General features: G+C 41.0%; 1 protein-coding gene across 9 annotated transcripts in view; it reads left to right on the forward strand.

Moving 5' to 3' along the window:
- The window catches only part of Scml4 (Scm polycomb group protein like 4), a 104282-nt gene that overhangs the window by 43142 nt on the left and 41346 nt on the right, over positions 1 to 19794 (forward strand). For 7 of the 9 annotated variants that reach the window (XM_071613163.1, XM_071613162.1, XM_071613161.1 and 4 more), the window contains 3 exons: positions 182 to 249; positions 4119 to 4333; positions 18365 to 18494. In XM_071613163.1, the coding sequence (XP_071469264.1) occupies positions 4178 to 4333; positions 18365 to 18494 (286 nt within the window). In that variant the 5' untranslated portion in view covers positions 182 to 249; positions 4119 to 4177. Of the gene's footprint in view, positions 1 to 181; positions 250 to 3038; positions 3192 to 4118; positions 4334 to 18364; positions 18495 to 19794 lie in introns of all 9 variants that reach the window. The other 2 variants (XM_071613155.1, XM_071613160.1) reach the window with 1 other exon arrangement.

Raw genomic sequence — 19794 nt, forward strand, 5'->3', positions numbered from 1 at the left:
TGGCCTTTCTTTTACGAGTCCTTTTCTAAAATCATTTGGATTTTAATGTCATAGTTTAGGTGAAGTGTGTGTGTGTGTGTGTGTGTGAGAGAGAGAGAGAGTTGGTGCTAGGGATTAAACCTAGGGGTGCTCTACCACTGAACTACATCCCTTGCCCTTTCTATTCTTTATTTTGAAACAGGAGTTGCTGAGGCCGGTCTTGAACTTGCCATCCTCCTACCTCAGCCTCCCCAGTCATTGGGATTACAGGTATGTAGCACCACACCTGAGTAGGTGGAAATTCTATTTAAAAAATATTCATCTGTCCAATAATAGAATGATCATTTTTTTTCTTTCAAGTCTTATTGAAGAACATAAGTAGAATTTTTAAAAAAAAATATTGTTTTCTTCATCTGAGTTCTTCTGCTTCTTATTAAATCTATATGGAGAACTGAGAAAGGTCTGGGATTTTTGCTCTTTCTGCAAATAAGTTAGCTGCCACAGTGTCATGGGTGCTGACTGAAGACAGATGACTTCTATGTGAGGGACACAGCAGGTCGCGAAAGCTCCATGTTCCCATCTACCTCCCTGTCCAAGTGGCATGGCATGTGCTGCATAAGCAACCTGCATCACAGCTGAGAAACTCTAAGTTTAGGAAACCCTAATGAGAGGTCAGGGCAAGCTACCACAAGCTGATCTAGAAAGGGAAGAGTAAACCAGAGGGGAACAAAGAGCATTCCAGGCAAAGGCCCTGTGGTGAGAAGTGGGCAAATATAAATCCTGGGGTTGGGGGAAAGCCAGCATGGCAACTCCATTATCTTCTAGCTAATGATGCTGAAGGGAATGAGCCTGTTTATTTCTTCCACTATAAATGACCTGTTGGTTCTCCCTACCCATGCACAAATTTTTTTATCCTTTGTATCATTTTCACTAAAACTTGTGTTGTTCATTCTTAAATTTTCTTTTAAATTTTTTTTTTAAGCTGGTGATGGACCTTTATTTTATTTATTTATATGTGGTGCTGAGAATCGAGCCCAGTGCCTCACACATGCTAGGCAAGCGCTCTACCACTGAGCCACAACCCCAGCCGTCATTCTTAAATTTTCTTAAGACACAGAAGGTCTCTTCATTCTGGAAGACAGCCTCTTTAATATATATTTGTGTATTTTCCTTTCTTGTTAGGTTTGAACTTTTCTTTAGACCTCTGATAAATCTTCATTGTCTATCATCCACAGTTATGTTCTCCCTAGAAAACAAAATAAGACAAAATCTATCTATCTTGTTTCCAACTGTGTTCATAAGTTGGGGCCCTTTCTTATTTTCAGTATTTAGCTTAGTTAGTTTTACTCCTTCTGTTCATGCATCAGTTTTGGAAAGGGAGATTTTGCCACTCTCTTTTTCAAAGTGGCTGGGGCTGTTATTGAAAAGACCACATTAGAAGTCCTTTCTCCAAGCTCTATAAAATTATCCCAAGGAGATATTTAGAGAATCCCCCAAATAAATTCACTTATTTGCTCACTTAAGCAACCTCATTACTTAAAATTATTTTTATTTATGACAAGGAATTGGGGAACGTCTTCCTGCTTAATAGATGAAATACGTCATCATCCCAGTGTGATGAATTGAGGAGCCTGAGAGGTGGCATCTAGTATTCCACCAATCATGGTTCCTGGTTGTTCCATTAGCATGAAATTTGTTGATCAGATTTAAAAGGTCCAGAAAGGCCATCACATTCTCTTAGATCCATGTCCTCCTGTGGAAGGCAGGAAGTAGAAAGCAGCACAAGCCCTGAATTTTCCTCCTTATAGGGCAAGGGACGTGGATCCTCAAAAAAATCCAGTGAAAAGATTATTTTAATTTTTATTTTTAGGAAAAATTTCTGACACTTTGAAAATTTTTTGGAACATTAAATTTCATTTTTAATGATAAAAAATCTGATTATATTTACTTGTATTTGATGTTTTATTGTCATTTAAATTCAATTTTCTGTTGTTAGTGATGCTTACAAATACAATTGGTTTTTGTAAGAAAACATTCTTAGGATACTGTGCTCATTGACTTGTTACCCTTCCTTTACCCTTCAAACCTATCAAGAAGAGGGGTTTTTTATATAATTTTTTTATTAGTTGCTCAAAACATTGCATCAAGAAGAGTTTTTTGAGGAGGGGTCTCAGCAGAGCAGGACAGCTCACCCTTTGAGGGGACTCTTCTCAAAAGAGAGGAGAACCTCACACCTTCTCCATGGTGGGTTTTCTCTTGTTGACTTTTGATCCTGATGTTAATGGATAGTTGCTACCTCCTCAATGAAGGCAAAGTAAAAGGTAAGGAAGCACTTCCCCCACTAGGAATACTTTCTGTTTCCTAAGTCTGCACAGATTAACTAATAATGAAGCAGAAACTTGAGGATGAGAGGTCAAAATGGAACTCAGACCAAGTTTCACATAACAGAAATCTTATTAAATACATTTTGTTGGTTTTCAGTATCTTTGGTAGCCCCTTTACCAAAGAGAAAAAATAAAAAAGGGAATTTGAGGGGCATTTGTTGGCATTGTGGAATCCAGACACTAAGTCTAGAACCAGAATGATTTGGTTTTGCTTACATATTAGTAACTTTATGTTCACTGATCATAATTAAGATGCTTTTAATTATATCACATGTCTCTATTTTGTGTACTACCAGGAAAGAAAAAATGCTTCTGATGGAATTCTGACATACTTAAAGTACTACAGTGTACCTTGATTTCAGAGATGTTAAATGTGTGTATAAAATATGTATTTTAGAATCAATGAGATAGGGTATTTTTCTTCAGTTTACCAAAACAGGAAAAATTGATATCCTAAACAACTTGTTCCTCTATCAAAAATTCTCAACTGTGCATTCCATAAAATATTAATAGTTTAAAATTCTATGTATTAAATATAATATGGTATTTCTAAGAACAATCAAGATTATTGATAGAATACTGTTAATCTCCAGAGAATTAACAAAGTGACCTGACCTTTGTAAATGATGCCTCAAATTTCCCCTGTCAGGTTTTTAAGAATTTCCTCTATTTCAGATTTTGCTTCCTGGGTAAAGCAGTCTAGTTCCCCACTGCTGCCCTGGTCAGGATGTAAGGACTGTTCCCATCATCTTCCCCAACTTCTTCTGCAGCCTTGGATACTTCCACTAATCCTTAGAGATGAATTTTATGACTAAACATCAGCCCAAGGTAAAGTCTGATGTTCTGCCCACTTGGTACATTCCTAAACGTTCTAGCAAATCTGATCCCAGGGTCCATCAGCTGCTCCTTGCTTCTGGGTTTAGGCAATTCTACCTGAGAAACTTGTGATTCCTATTTTTAATGCTATGCTAGGATTATTAGGGCACAGGGATCTGCACAAAGCATTACACAGGTGACACTTACCCACAGTCCCAATATCTTTCCCGTGGTGGCGTTTTGGCATGTCTTCCACTTTTTTCCATAACAATCTGCATAATTTGTGTGACACTTCTTTCTCTCAGCATCAGGTTATGCAAAGAGTGATGCTAAAGGCTCTTAACAAGTTGATTGTTTTATTCTGTAGATATGTTAACTATTCCCCTGTTGCTCATTATTTGAGTTGTATTCATTTCATTTTTGCAATTCTAAATTACATTAAAATGAACATCTCTGTATGCAAATCTCTGTCCATGTTTTGATGGAGGGAATCATGCACTTCAATACAATTGTACTGTTAAATTTTTTTGAGGGAAAAAACAGATCATGACATTTTATAACCCAATCGAAGGAGTAGGAATAAATATGAGATAATGGCCGCATTTATTTCATACTACTATTATAATGGTCCAAAGCTGAACTGAGAAACTGAGACACAAGTCATCTTGTCATTGATGACATCACCAGTTTCATTGGTTGTCAGTGACTTCCCTGCCTCGTTATAGGCCCCTGGAGAGTTGCTGTCCTTGGGATTATACCAAGTGGCCAGTCACCTCCCTGATCCCAGGGGCACTGTGAACACTCCTGGGGTGCCTGACCTTCACCTCGTTGGTTGTCCCCTCCAATAAGTATCACCCAAAGTCACCAAACTGGATTTGTTTACCTTGCAAACCAAACACTTCTGTTTTTGTTTTGCTTCATGTCTGGACCAATTCTTAGCACCTCTTCTGCCTGTGAGCGATTTGACACCTCATTCTGTAAGACTGGCACCAGCAGAGATGCAGTCACAGAGGATCCCGGGGAGAAAGCGAGGCCGACCCCCCCTCCACTCCACACCTGTGAAGATGGCCGTCCACAACCTTTATTCTGCTTCCGCTGGCTCCTTACCAGCTGTGAAGATGCCGAAGAAAAGGGGGCGGAAGCCTGGGTACAAGGTATGGCTTTCAATGAACTAGTGTTGGGCTGGGGCCCCCTGGGACGTGGGCCGAACCCCACTGCAAGACGCAGGGAAAGATGGAGAGCTTGGTAAACACAGGCTGAGAAACAAGCCTCTCTCCAGGCAGCACGCGAGGGACAAGGCCTCATTGTTACAATGTGGCACAGAATGCCTGCTGTCACATGCATTTTTACGAGTGGAGAAAGCAAATTACACCAGATGGGGAAGCTGTAAGGCGAGCAGATTTTAGGGTCATAGCTGAACACACGTTACTAAACCCTGCGTCTGAATTAGTGTCTGTGACACTGAGCTTTCCTTGACTGTTCTTACTGGGGTGGCTCTTGAAGCCATTTCCCAGAATTCGTTCGTCATTCCTTTGAGTAGAAGCAGATGATGTTCCTGAGCCATTTAAATGAATAACACAAGCAGGCCAGTATCAAAGGACGTAGAATAGTCCTCTCAAAATGGGCAACCATAAGGAAAATTCAGGGTGTTAATTGAGTTTCCTGCTTATATAGAAGGTGCTGATGTCAAGTTTGGCTACAAGAGGGCAAAGCAGGCAAAATTTTAAATCCTGTGACCCTCTTAAGAATTAACGATGATTTGAAGAGACTGGAAGGACAATAGATCTTCAGATGTAACCACAATCCCAGAAACCAACCCAAACCCGAGGGGCAGCTCCTTCTGTAAGACATGTTGGAAGAAGAAAGAATATTCTGCTTGTTCTCTACAAGTCTTTTGGGCATTAGGAAATGAGTTTCAGAAGTTTTCCTCCATTTGTTTTTCTTGAAATTAAGGTTTGTGTTTCCATCTTGAGACCTGAATACTGAAACCCAAATGCAAATTGGCAATTAACTCTCATATATTAGGAAAATGTATGGAAATGATTTCAGGTCAGCAGAAAGAGCTTCTGAAACAGTTGGTAATGAATTCAACCTTTATCCCGTTGCTTCTCCCAGTTCTTCCAAATGCTGGAAAATAAAAACAGTAGGTGTGGGGAAGGTTGGTTACTCCACGTTATTTTAAGGTCATTTTTCTTTTAGTAGGAAAAAAAAAAAAGCTTTTACTAAGTCATCTCATAAGGTAAAGTCTTCTGTCATTGTTGCATTTCTGACACAGGGAACCTTCTTCACTCACAGTGTGTAGAGTTGTGTCTCTGGGGCTGGCCCAGGGCAGGTGTCACTCACTCAGGTCCCTGTGCCATTGCTGGCATCTGGGAATTGTATCTGGAGGGCTAGGGCTGGGCAGCTCTTCTATTTATAGAGCCAAGAAGCAAGTCCAGGCTCTGAAGAAACAGACTGAAAACTTCTCTCTTCTCTTTGGCCTTCTTCTTGCTCCCCTGGGGGCTGTGACCCAAGAATGAAAATTACCAGCAGACACAGCATTTTTGGAGCCAGGAAGAATGGAAATTCAATCCATGGAATGGACCTGGTTTTGCACTTTTCCTGTCTCCTAAAAAGGACAGTTTTCAATGCTCCTGATGCTCAGAGACACCTCAGGTCAGGATGAGAGTTTTTTGGTTGGTTGGCTGGTGGTACAGGTTGTGCACAAAGCCAGCAGCAGGTCATTTTCGTGACTCTGTAGGATTTTTTTTCTGGGGAAAAAAGCCACAACTCTTTTTTTAAAATATCTACTTCTTAGTTTTTTAAGTGGACACAATATCTTTATTTTATTTTTATGGGGTGTTGAGGATCGAACCCAGTGCCTCACGCATGCTAGGTGAGCATGCTACCACTTGAGCCACATCCCCAAACCACCACAACTCTTTTTTTGAGTCTGCTTCCCTTATATTTAGGAAAACGTATGAGAAGTATTTCAGGCCAAGAGATCATGGACAGCTTCTCAAGTCATAAGTTTAATGTTCTAGAAGAATAACTCCAAACAAGGTGCCAGACTGAATGATGTTTTCACCCATCAATGATGACATGAGAAAGATAACCATTTGAAGTCTTCATAAAGCTAAAATGATTCTGCTTTTTTTTTCTCCTTTTTTTTTTTTTTTTTGGAAACATATCTGCTTGCTATTGTTTTGTGGTAAACTAATTTTTTGATTCATTAAATGTTAAATGCTGATAGGATTTGGTAATTAAAAAATATTCTTAGCTGGCAAAATAAAGTTGGCAACCTATTAGCTCTCCCTGGTTTTATTTGGACAATTCCTTGGATTCTGACACCCTCATTTTACCATTAATGAAAGGACTTTAATTGTGGAGAAACCAGCAAGGAAATTGGACAGTCTCACTCCATTTACCAAATGGCCACTAATTTGGCAATTTTAGCTAACTGGGTCACAGTTAGGAGACAGAAGTTATTAAAAAGAATTCCTGACCAAGCGAAATAAGATCTTACTTGGTCTGACCTTAAAGATTTTGTATTTTATTACTAAGAAAATGCTTCCAAGGCCTTCATCAGAGTCCACTTACCTTTACTGTAAACATTTCTTACAAACTCAATTCTAGCAGTTTATGGCCTTCTATTTGAAGGGGCAGGTGTTCTTGGAGAGAAGACCAAACAGACACCTGGACCCTAAAAGCATAGTATGAATTATTGTTATAACATGGTACTAGTATACAAACATATAAAACCACAAAATAATACAGCATAACATCAGTATTATAAAATAACAAAATATAATTTATCATGTCAAAATAGTATAGTGATGTGTTGATGATAATAATATTATCATAATTAAATAATACTATTTGGAGCCTTTGGCAGGCTTTTCTGGAGATTCTCAGGAGGCCTCATTGTGCTGACTGCATCTCAGGTCTGTGCCGGTGGACGTTTGTCCCTTCTTGGCTGGAGGTGTTCCAAGCTATTCTGTCAATCACCTCTGTGCTCTTGCACATATGGGAGGTCTCTCTGGTCCAAGAACTGACACAAGCTTCCCCCTTCAAGACCCAAGAACAGTTAACAGTAGTGAGCTCGAACTGCTTCTGAGTCTTGAGGATAACTTGAGTGAATTGCAGGCCGAAAAGGAAGGGTTAAACTGGCGGTCATGTTCCCTGGAGTTCATAGGTCAGGCCCCCTCCCAGGGCCCATCTGGTCATCTCTCTCTTGACCTCAGGCCAGCAGCCACATTGCTGGGGCATGCTTGCCACTGTGTGAACATCATATTTTATGGCCTTACTGCCCCCTGTCATCTCTGACAAAGGAAGCAAAAGCCTCTTAACATCATATCTTCTGTGAAGAGCCATGCTCTGCTATGAAGATAGCTGCCTTCATTCTCAAACAGAACACTTACTTCTTAGCTCAAAGCATCTGTTTTGGCTTTGGACCTTCGTTCAGAGACTCCCCAAATCAACAGGTAAATGTTCTTAAATTTCCTGACTACAAACACTACTGAAATCTTTTTAAAGAGACAGGAAGGGTTGGCTCCAAGGATGAATGCTAGCTTCTATTCGGTAGGTACAGCTATTTTGATGTAGGATTTCCATCTGGCTGATCAAAACTGTGAATTGGATAATAGTTGTTGAAAACAAAAAAAGAATTTTAGTTTTTTTTGTGCCACTCCCAATGTAACGGCCACAAAGGACACTTTTTAAGACTTAAACACTTTTAAGTTTAGTCAGCATTTTTAACATTTTTACCCATCATTTTCTCAAGTCTGTCATTGAACACAATAATAAATTCAGCCCTAATCTACAGCATTTGCCAATTTCCAAGGTGAAGATATTCCCCGTGTAGCTAATTTTGAGCCATATTATGGTGAACCTGGACATGGGCTGGGAAAGGATGTTCAGAAGCACAGCTTTGGTGATACAGGTGCAAAGTAAAATGATTAGAAAGTGATGAATTTTGAGTATTTATTGCTTCTGTTTTTAATAAGCTTTATTTAATTGTGCATATATACACTTGGATTTTAATAATGACTATTTAGCAATAAACATGCAATATTCCTGAAACTTTAAGTCATCTCTTATGGATAAATATAAGCTGGCTCCAGCACCCCCTGCTCTGAGTTCTGCTGTGAGCAGGATACATAGAAACACCTTTCCAACGTCCCTTTTCTCATCAACAGGGCTGATTGATTTGACCCCACAGCTGCTGATGTAGAAACTTGGCCCCCTCCCCAGTTTCTGTAAGAAACCCAATTATACCAAGCATTTCTCAAAATGTGTTGCTTCTGAACAAGATTGTTGGGGTCACAGGGCACGGTGGACAGGGTAACATTAAATGATTTTCAGTGATACAACTGTTTTTCTGTATTCCACTTTCTGCACTGGTGGTTTTCCTTCTTCCTTCTTGCTCCTGGTACCCTAGGGTACAGTTTCATTGTGTCTCTCTTGCCTTTCCTCTCGGCAGCAAGATTAAATCATTCCTCCCCACCCTAGGCAGAGCAGCAGCCCACTCCCTGCTCCTCTCTAGATCCAGATGGAGAATCTCAACCCAACGCAGAGCTGCTGGGAGAATCTCCAGCACCTTCATCCTTCCCCCACATCATTTGCATCTCTGAAAGACACATTCCCTTCCCACCTCCAAGCATCTTCTGATGTCATTGCAATGCCCACAGTATATTGTATTTGGACAATTTTATTTTCCTAGGAAACTTTTAGTGCAAAGAATATTTAGTTAGGATCCCAAATTTGCCCAAAGCAGGCCTCAAGGCCAAAGGATACTGATGCTTTCATTTCTTGGGTATTTAATCTTTCCCCCATGTGCAGGGCGAAAAGGTATTGGTGGATCCAGTTGAGGATCCCGTGGATCCAATCGACTCCTAGGAATGGAATTAGGTCATTGGCCACAAACATTCTGTCATTGAAAATAATTTGCATTTCTATCAGGCAAGTAGACTAAAGTCTGAGGTCTTAAGCAGACTAAATTATTATTCAATTTAGTATGCTACATTTCTTCTAATGAGCATTTGATTTATGGCATGGACTCAGATTCATTGCTTCCAAAATTCGTCTACTGCATGGTATATACACAGCATTAAGGGTTGGGAGAGAGCTTAACAACCAACAACTCTAGCCCATTAATGGATTGGAAGATGAAATTCAGAGGCATTGAGTGAGTTTCTCATAGTCTAATGTGAGTTGGCAGCAGAACTAGAACTAAAATAATGGTCATACAGGATGGCAAAATACGAGTAAAATGATAATAAAATTTTTGTGTCTTAAATGTAAAAAAGGAAAAGAAACAACAACAAAAACCAGATACTATCTCTGTTTTAGCCAGTTTTTCTGCTGCTGTGACTAAAAGATCTGACCAGAACAACTGTAGAGGAGGAAAAGTTTATCTTGAGACTCACAGTTTCAGAGGTCTCAGTCCATAGACAGCTGGCTCCATTCCTTGGGGCCTGAGGTGAAGCAGGACATCATGGCAGAAGAGTGGTGGAAGGAAGCAGCTCACACGATGATCAGAAAGCAGAAAGAGAGACCCCACTCTCCAGATACAAAATCTATGCCCCAAAGTCATGCCCCCAATAACCTCCTCCAATTATACCCTACCCACCTTCAGTTACCACTCAAGTTAATCCCATCAGGGAATTAATTCGTAGGCTCTCATAACCCTACCATTTCTTCTCTGAACCTGAGCTTTTGGGTGACACCTCATGTATCCAAACCATAACGATCTCTAAATCCCATCTTCTTGCCACTCCCCTGCAATGCAGTGGTGGTGGAGTTGATAACTGCCCATTTCCCACGTGTTGGAATATGAATGACCTCCTCTTTATGTTCTCTCCCAGAAGTTTCACACTGAAGGTTTACTTCTTGAGTAGAAATATTTTGAAACATGGGGACAAAAGCAGTGCAATTGTTCCCCCAGAGTTAGCTAAAGCAGCAATAAGTAAACATGCTAATAAGTAAATATGCTAATGTTTAAAACTAACATAAAATATACTATCAAAGCAAAGATCATGTGAATGAACTAAAAATTATCCTGGATTTTGCAATCATAACCTCACTTCTATTTTCAAAACACTTCCCAAATCCAACTAGTTTCTACTTCCCTGCCTCCACCCTAATTCAGCCACCAGGGTCTCTTGCCTGGACCATGCAGTGACCTCCTTACTATTGTTCTCTTTCATGTTGCCTTCCCTCTTCCCAACCACTCTCTTTGCAACACTACATTTACCTTTATAAACAAAATCTGGGTTGTGTCTTCCTGCACAAAATTTTCTAATTATTTCTGTAACTCTAAATGATAAAAAGATCCAAACTCTTTTTTTCCTGACTGAATGTGTTTACTAGGGTTGCATAACAAAGTACCACAAACTGGGTGATTTGAAACAACAGCTCTGGGTGGAGGTAGAAGTCTGAAATCAAGGTGTCAGCAGGCTGTGCTCTCTCTGAAGGATCCTGAGGACAATCCTTCCTTTCCTCTTCCTGGTTCCTGCTGTGTGCCAACAATCCTTCGTGTTCCTTAGCTCTGTGCATCACTGATCTCTGTCTCCGTTACCATGTGGCGTTCTTCCTATATGTCTGTCGATTTCTCTCTCTTTCTATAAGGACACCAGTCATTGGATTAAAGCCCACCATCATCCAACATGTTTAATTTCAATGTGATTACATCTATAACCCTATTTGCAAAGAAAGTCAACATTTATGAGTACTGGAAGTTAAGATTTGAGCACATCTTTTTAGGGGAGCCCAACTCATCCCACGGTACTGACTTAGAAAGTCCTCATCACATAATCCTGACCACCTAACCATTTTCCACCCTTCTGCCTCTTATCCACAATTCCTTGAAGTAACCCAGGCACCCTGGTCCCTTGAAGAAGCCAAGCTTTAGGAGGCTGGTATGAATTAGATCATCTGCCTGAAAAGTTCTTTCTTTAGTCACAAAGGGCCACCCTTTCACATTCAAATGCTGACTTAAATGTCACCCACTTATATACCTACCCTGGTCACAGGGTCCCTTTTGATCACATCATCTATTTCACTTCTCAGAATAGTACTTCTCACAATCTGAGTATTATTATGTGTTGGTTGTTTACCTCTTGCAACAATTTTAGTGCCTCCACTCACAGTGGAATCCTCAGCACCTTGAACAGCTTCAGGCACACAGTAGGTACCCGATAAACATTTGTTGAATACATGACTGCCTCATTGATTGAATGAATGATTTTTTTTCTCTAGCGTGACATAGCTTAAGTCACGCAAGTGTAAAGGACAGCTCTTGTATAAGCAGTACTTAGGAACCATTTGATGTATTGGGAATAGCTTGCTCAGAAAGTATCATCTGCCAGGTGCGAGGTAGGAGGGTGGGTGCAAAGATTCATGAAGATGTGATCTTAGGTGATACACATTGAAAATGTAAATGGGTCCCAATTTCTCCCTTCTGCCATGGCTATATGAACAAGAAACTGGGGATTCATTTACATTTCTGGAATTTCTAATAGTTGCAATATTAATAATAACAGCTATAATGCCAGTTAACTTATCAAACCCCACTTTGCACCATGTTAAACATTGCATTAAGTTCTTGCCTCACCTCTTCGATAGTATCATCATCCTTACTTTACAGATGAGGAAAAGCAGGCTCTGAGAGCCACAGTAGCAAGCCTCAGAACACAGCTGGGAGTGTGCTAGCTGGACTGTGAATTCACATCCAAAAGCCAGATCTCATTGCCATTGTATGTGCCCTCTGCCACCCAATCTCATTTAGAAAATGTGCTCTGTTGGTTTATCCTCTGCTGATGCACAGGTGCCTCCACACCTCTTCACGCTTCCCCAACTATTACCCCCGTGCCCACATTACCCTCCTCTTGCTTCTCACCACTCTTTAGTAAATGCTTCTGTTATTACAAGAAAAATATTTGAATTTTACATCAACTGACCCTTTCTCCTTTAGTGCCCTCTGACCACACTCTCAGTTTGCAAATAAATCCCTCCCAGTTCTCTCCAGTGATTCTCCAGCAGATGATTCTCCTTCAGAAGGTCCTCCCCTGAAAGACAGCTAAAGTAAGAAAATTTTGAGGCCCATATTTTGGTTCTATAAGTGGAAAAGAAAGATGAGCTCTCTGGGTGAGGTGGCACAGGTCTGTAATCCCAGCAAGTTGGGAGGCTGAGGAAGGAGGATTACAGGATTGAGGCCAGCTTCAGTAACTTAGCAAGGTCCTAAGCAACTTTGGAAGACCCTGTATCAAAATAAAAAATAAAAAGAGCTGGGGATGTGGCTCACTGGTTAAGTACCCCTGGGTCCAATTTCCAACACTAAAAGAAAAGAAGAAGAAGGAGGAGGAGGAGGAGGAGGAGGAGGAGGAGGAGGAGGAGGAGGAGGAGGAAAGAAAGAAAGAAAGATGAGCTGATCCCAGATTCCCAGCCCTGTTGGTGGTGGCTCCAATTGGCAGGGACCAACACTTTGCCCAGCCACATTATCCATGATGGTAATTTAAGGCAAAGGAAAGCCCCTGCGGCAGCCATTGGTAGCCATGCCCTGGCTGAGGACTCCATTGTGGCTTTGAATGAGGTTCTGAACTTCAGGTGAAGATGACATGGTACTAGCTTCTGTCCACTGTTGTTGGCTTTGAAGGTCAAGGATTATTAGTGAGTCCTCTTCCAATCGTTTGCTGCTAGGAAGAGACCTTTCTTCTCTCCTCCTCTCCACTTACCCATTTTTTTCCTGCCAGATTCTGTCTTTAATATTTTAAAAAATAAACTCTATTTTAGATGTTTTTAAAATATTTTTTTAGTTGTAGATGGACACAATACCTTTATTTTTAAATTTTTGTATGGTGCTGAGGATTGAACTCAGTGCCTTACCCATGTGAGGCAAGTGCTCTACCACTGAGCCACAGCCACAGCCCCCAAATACCTTTATTTTATTTATTTAGTTTTCTGTGGTGTTGAGGATCAAACCCAGTGACTAGTCATGCCAGGCAAGCACTCTCCCATTGAGCCGCAATCCCAGCCCTTTATCTTAGATTTATAGAAAAAGACAGAACAGAACTTGGGGAAGTACCCTGCCCCTAGTTCCTCCTATTGATACCATCTTATGCTACGATGGCACATTTGTCACAACCAGTGAATCAATAATAATAAATTGGTATTAAGCAAAGTCTGTACTGCATTCAGATTTCATTAGCTGTCCTCTATTCTGTTCCAGGATCCCACATTATATTTTGTCATCACGTTTCCTTAAGCTCCTGAGATGTAATTGTTCCTCAGCTTTTCCTTATTTTTGTTGACCTGGGCAATTTTGAAGAGTAGTGGTCAGGTATTTTGTGGAATGTTCTGACATTGGGGTTTGACTACGGTTTTTCTCAATACTAGACTGGGGTTATTGATCTTTGGGAAGATCTCAGAGTGACATTTCATGGCGTCATACGAAGTACATACTATCAAGATCCCACTGCTGATATTGACCTTTGATTAGGATTAAGGTGATATTTGTCAACTTTCCTCACTGTTAAAGTTACTTTTCCCCCTATTTCCATATTGTACTGTGTGGAAGGAGGTCAATATGTGCAGCCCACACTTAAAGACAAGTTATGTTTGTCTACTCGGGAAAGAATTTTCTATGTAAGTTTTTTGGAATTTTTGTGTATGAGATATTTGTCATTTACAACTCTCCCTAGCATTACACGTTAGGGTTGTTGTGAGATTTACATGAACAATAAACAGTCTAGATGTTTAAATTTCCACCATCACCACCACCACCATCATCATCATCAATCTTTCTAGGGAAGGATCACAAGGATCTCTGTGTGATTTTCTTGAAGTTCACAGGGAGGGGAGAAATGACAGCTTGCCAATTCTGTTTTTCCTAATGAACATCATTATCTTTAGATTGGGGTTAAAGGCTGTAAACTGCAAGGTGGATTAAGCTGAGGTTCTCCCAGAGCCCTGCCCAGAGTCCTCTTGTACTCATAGCCAGCCTTTCCATCACAAGCCATGCAGAGTGGGATAGCATTCCCAGAAGGGTCCATTAGGGACCCTTGGTGCATGATCTCCAAAGACTGGCAGCCCCTTGGCCAATGAAGAAGCCACACCAAAGCCATGGTGACTGAGTCACAGCAGGCATCTGATGTCTCATTCCCACCACTGAAGTTTCTTTTAAATTATTTTTATAATATTTGGCAATGTATTGCTACATGATAGGCCCTTAATTTTTTAAATGCTGTGCTCAGAATAAGATGAAATCTGTTGTTAATCTTAGCTTCTAATCAATACAGAGGCTTCCTCAAGAGCTCCAAGCTCTGTACCCATACAGCACTCTGCAGTCGATGGGCTTGCTGATGGCTGATCTCATTTTAAATGCATTTCCACACATTCCAGTGTCCCCTTGGTGCTGTTCAGCAGCTACACTCCCTTCCCAGTTCTCCCACCCTCCTGATTAATAAGCATGCTCACCTCCCCTGTCTTCCTGATCAGATTCCTGTATCCCAAGGAAATTAGAAGCCATCAGAAAAAGACCTGCAAGCTCCCACCTCCCGATCCACCTACCCAGAAGCCAGACCTTTATTTTTTTTTTCAATGAAGTTTTTATTTATTTATTTAATTTTATTTGGTAACTACATGACAGCGGAATGCATTACAATTCTTATTACACATGTAGAGCCCAATTTTTCCTATCTCTGTATATAAAATATGTTCACACCAATTCATGTCTTCATACATGTACTTTGGATAATGATGTCCATCACATTCCACCGTCATTGCTAATCCCCTGCCCCCTCCTTTCTCCTCCCACCCCTCTGCTCTATCTAGAGTTCGTCTATTCCTCCCATGCTCCCCCTCCCTACCCGACTATGAATCAGTCACCTTATATCAGAGAAAACATTTGGCATTTGTTTTTTTGAGATTGGCTAACTTTACTTAGCATTATCTTCTCCAACGCCATCCATTTTCCTGCAAATGCCATGATTTTATTCTCTTTTATTACTGAGTAATATTCCATTGTGTATATATGCCACATTTTTAATCCATTCATCTACTGAAGGTTGGTTCCACAGTTTAGCTATTGTGAATTGTGCTGCTACAAACATTGATGTAGAAGCCAGACCTTTATATTTGGCTTTTCTTCTCTTTGAAGCAGATGAAAGGTGCAAGTTCACCTCCTCTGCACGCAGTGAATCTCTTCCTCCTCAACTTCTCAAAGTCCCACACCCCAGGTCTCCACACACTCCCTTATATCATCAGTTTTTCCTTCTCTATTAGATTATTGGCATCAGCATTAAAGCACTGTTATTTCTCCCATCTTGAAAACAAAACAGCACAGAATCTTTTAAAATATCTTTTAAAAGTTTAATTATGATTACCATTGTAATTATTTCTAATTATGCAGTTCAGTAATAGCATGTATATTCACATTATTGCACAACCAATCTCCGGAAATTTTTCATTTTTCAAAACTAAAGCTCTAAATTCATTCAATAGCAATTCATTCCCTCCTTCCCCCAGGCCCTGGCAACTGCCACTCCACTTTCTCTTTGAATTTGACTTTTGGCGGTTGTCAATGGTGCTCTATGTATATGAGTATACAAATATCTCTTTGAGATCCTACTTTCAGTTCTTTTGGTATGTGCTCAGAAGTGGCTTGCTGGGCCTGTCGTATGGCAGTTGTATTTTTTTTTTTTTTTTGAGGAAATGTCTTTCACTTTTCATAGAAATGTTACATTTTACATCTCTACCAACAGTGCACAGGAGTTCCAGTTTCTGTACCACCTCACCAATATTTGCTATTTCATGGGGGTTTTGTTTGTTTGTTTACTAGTAGCTATCTTAACGGGTGCAAAATCTTTTTTGTACCTAAGGGGCAAAAATCCTTTTTTTTTAAACATTTATTTTTTAGTTGTAGGTGAACACAATACTTTTATTTTATTTTTATGTGGTGCTGAGAACCCAGTGCCTCACGCACGCTAGGTGAGAGCTCTTCCTCTGAGCCACAACACCAGCCCCAGGGGGCAAAAATGTTTTAATCCTACTATTCCCTCTTTGTTTTTTAATTTCTCTATTTATCAAGATATTTATTACTTCATTATTATAATTTTATCAATGAAGGTTTTTACACAATATTTATGAGATTTCCAGACATTGTACAGTTTTTGATTTTGTGAATGGAAGTTTTGTCATTGTTTTCTAATGATTTATTACTTATTTGCAGGAATTGATTGATTTTTGACAGTTTCTTTCACATATTATACAATTTACACCTTTAAAGTGTATAAAGCAGGAGTTATTTGTTTAAAATACTCAGAAATATGAGCAACCACCTTCACAGTGCCTTTGCTTTTTATTTATGTATTTATTTTGGTGCTGATGATTGAAGTCAGGGTCTTACACAAGTGAAGCATGCATTCTACCACTGAGCCACCCCCCAATCCTACACAGTGAGTTTTAGGATAAGTTCATTACCTCAAGAAAAAAATCAATATCCTTTTCCCTCTTTTTATGTCTAGTCTCTTCTCCCCTTTATGACAAAATTCCTTGAATGAGTTGATTACTTCCTGATCCCAGTGCCTCTCTCCCATTATTTCCTAATCTTATTCCAATCAGGAACCACCTCATTTTAAAATTTCACCCCAAAATACAACTTCTCAATTGCCCTTCCCATGCCCTTTCCCTGTTTATTTTCCCATCAGTTCTTATCACCATATAACAGTCAATATATGTATTTAAGTATTCCATTTGTTGTCTGTCTCCCACAATAGAATGTAAATTCTATAAGGGTAAAGATACAATTTTATTTCATTTGCTTTGTTCTCTGTTGTATCCCCAGCAATTAGAAGAGTGTCTTGCATAAAACAGTTCCAAGATGCATGTTTGTTGAATAAATGTAGAATGACTGGGTAACTAGCAGTCAATACTTTTTACCAACCACTGATAATATTATTCTATCCTAAAAGTACAGGCTATGGATGGGGACTATTCATATGTTAACAACCGAATAGACAACCTTGCTACTCAAAGTGTGGTCCAAAGTCAGTACCACCTATGATCTCATTAGGATGCAGAATCGCAGGTCTGACCCCAAACTCCTGAGTCAAAGTCTGCCCTCTAAGGAAACTCATCAGGAGGTTTCTTGGCAAAAGTTGAAAAGCTCAGGGATTGAGGGACAGCCTTCAACTTAACTATGTAATAGAATCTGAGTACCTTTTGAAACTCCTGACACCTGGGTCCCACTTCCAGAAACTGACTTTCTTCCTCTGGAATGAGGTGCAGACAGGTCAGTGGTGAAGAAGGTTAGTAACTAATGGCTTCGCTATTTGGGGGTAGAGAGCTAAGATTAAAAGCTTGTCTTTGTCCCAAGCTTGGTACAGAGAATGATTTGTTGATATTGATCTTATCAATATCATCTCCACCAAATTCCTTAAGAGCAGATTTTAGCTCTTCATTTGTGGTTTCAAATGAGATCTTCAAGGTGGCTGCTGCTCACTACCAGGAAAGGCACTCCTGTCCACATCCAGGCCAGCTGCCGAGAGTCTGCTGCAGGAAATAAGCACAGAGCAGTGTCAATCCATGGAGGGATGGCTCCTGCTTGCTTTCTTTTCCAGAAGGATCCAGTGATCTTTGCAAGTAGAGAGCTCAGCAGAGAGTGAGGAGTGCTTCAGGGTCAGTCTCCTGGATGTGGGCAAAGCTCTGTCTACAGGATTCTAGAGAGCACAGGGACACAGGCGGGGGACTGTCCCTCCCATCCTGTGTCCTGCACTCATAGGGCTTATTAGTGACACTTTTGTTGTTGTTATTGTAGATGAACACAATACCTATATTTTATTTATTTATTTTTATATGGTGCTGAGGATCGAACCCAGTTCCCCTCACACATGCTTGGCAAGCACTCTGTCACTGAGCTACAACCCCAGCCCCACAACCAGTGACACTTCTATACCTACTGCTTGGCACCATCATTTCCTGGGTGGCTCCACTATAAGGGTGTGGTGCAGAGCTGACCTCTGAGTGTAAACCCCCAATATGAATCTTGATGATGAACTTGAATCTGAACCACATCCCTCCAAGCAGCACAATAGGAAAGTTCAGGTGCATGATAGAGAACAGCAGTTAACTGATCTCCAGGAAAGATTCTGGAAGGGCACGGAGAACGTTTCTAGGTTTCCACTGACCACTTGGGCTCTCTCTTGCAGCTCAAGTCTCGGGTGCTCATGACTCCTTTAGCCCTCTCACCTCCGAGGAGTACTCCAGAGCCCGACCTCAGCTCGATCCCTCAGGACGCAGCCACCATACCCAGCTTGGCAGCCCCACAGGCTCTCACAGGTAGGTCAGCAGGATGGACTCCAAGGCTGTGATGGTCTGTAGGTAACGGCGTGGCCCACCATTTAACAGCTCCTTTTTGTACTAAAATGGTGTCACTGAGACAGATGGACGGATAGGGCAACCAGATTCTCTGAAAATATGAGTTTACTTGCCTTGCAGTTTAGATCATTTGAATCTTGGTTTTCTATGCAATTTGAGATCAACTGGTTGCTTGGGGGTGGGACAAGAAAGTGTGGCTAGGTGCTTCATTTCAGAGCCAAGTTTCTGGTGTACCAATGGGAGCCTGCTGACCTCAAGAATGTTTCCATGTGTGTGTTTGCACTTCAGATCCCCTAAGAATAATCTCCTTTAGCCCCACATAGTACCCTCTAGTGTGGGCAGGTTGTGTGCATCCTAGTCTCTCTAAAAGAACACCCACAACAGTTTCATTCTAATAGTGACAGTAATCTGATGTGCCCATCTGCCCGTGCGCATGCGCGTGCGCATATATATATATATATATATATATATATATATATATATATATATATATATACACACACACACACACACACACACACACAAAGAGTGATCCCCATCACAGTCCCACTGGCTGCTCCCATCCCACTTAAGTCCCTCAGTCCCCTCCCATAGCTCTTGGGTAAAGACCAAACCTGTTAATATAGCTGAAGAGGCTTTACTGGCTCCACCAGCTGGGGTCCTGCCTACTGCCCTTCAGTCAGTCGCCAGGGCTGGCCATAGGGTCTCAGCACATCCTCCTCCATCTGGAATGAGCTTCTCTTCAGGTGGGTCCTCCTTCCTGCCTCGGCTCAGGCACACCTCCCTCTAGAAACCCTCCTTGCCTTTCCTGCCACCAGTTCTGCTGGTGACCTGAGCTAGCTCCTCCCTGTTGTCCCTCACAGACTCCTGGCCTCACCCCAGCTCCTGTGTAAAGAGGTCCACCTCCCTCCAGGACCATGGGCTCTGTGAAGGCCTGGGCTGGGTCACGTTGCTCAGTGCCTGGCACAAAGACCCCTTGTTAATTTGACTTTCTTTACCATCTGGGAGGAGTAGAAAGGAGATGGCCCCAGAGCGTGAAAGAGCCCTTGTCTTCAGAAGGACTTGAGTCCAAATCCCCGTCACACCATGGACTTCAGGCTTCAAGCTGTCTTCTCAGTACTTTCAGCCTAGTTCCTTCCTTGGTTGAGCAGAACTGATAATACCCAACTCTCAGGCTTGTCTTGAGAACATAAGAGGTGCTCAATAAAAGCAAGCTTTCTCCATCTTTCCTGTTACTGCTTAACCTTTCCAAAGTACATTT

The sequence above is a fragment of the Marmota flaviventris genome, chromosome 6 (assembly GCF_047511675.1).
Source record: "Marmota flaviventris isolate mMarFla1 chromosome 6, mMarFla1.hap1, whole genome shotgun sequence".
Classification (NCBI taxonomy): Eukaryota; Metazoa; Chordata; class Mammalia; order Rodentia; family Sciuridae; genus Marmota; species Marmota flaviventris.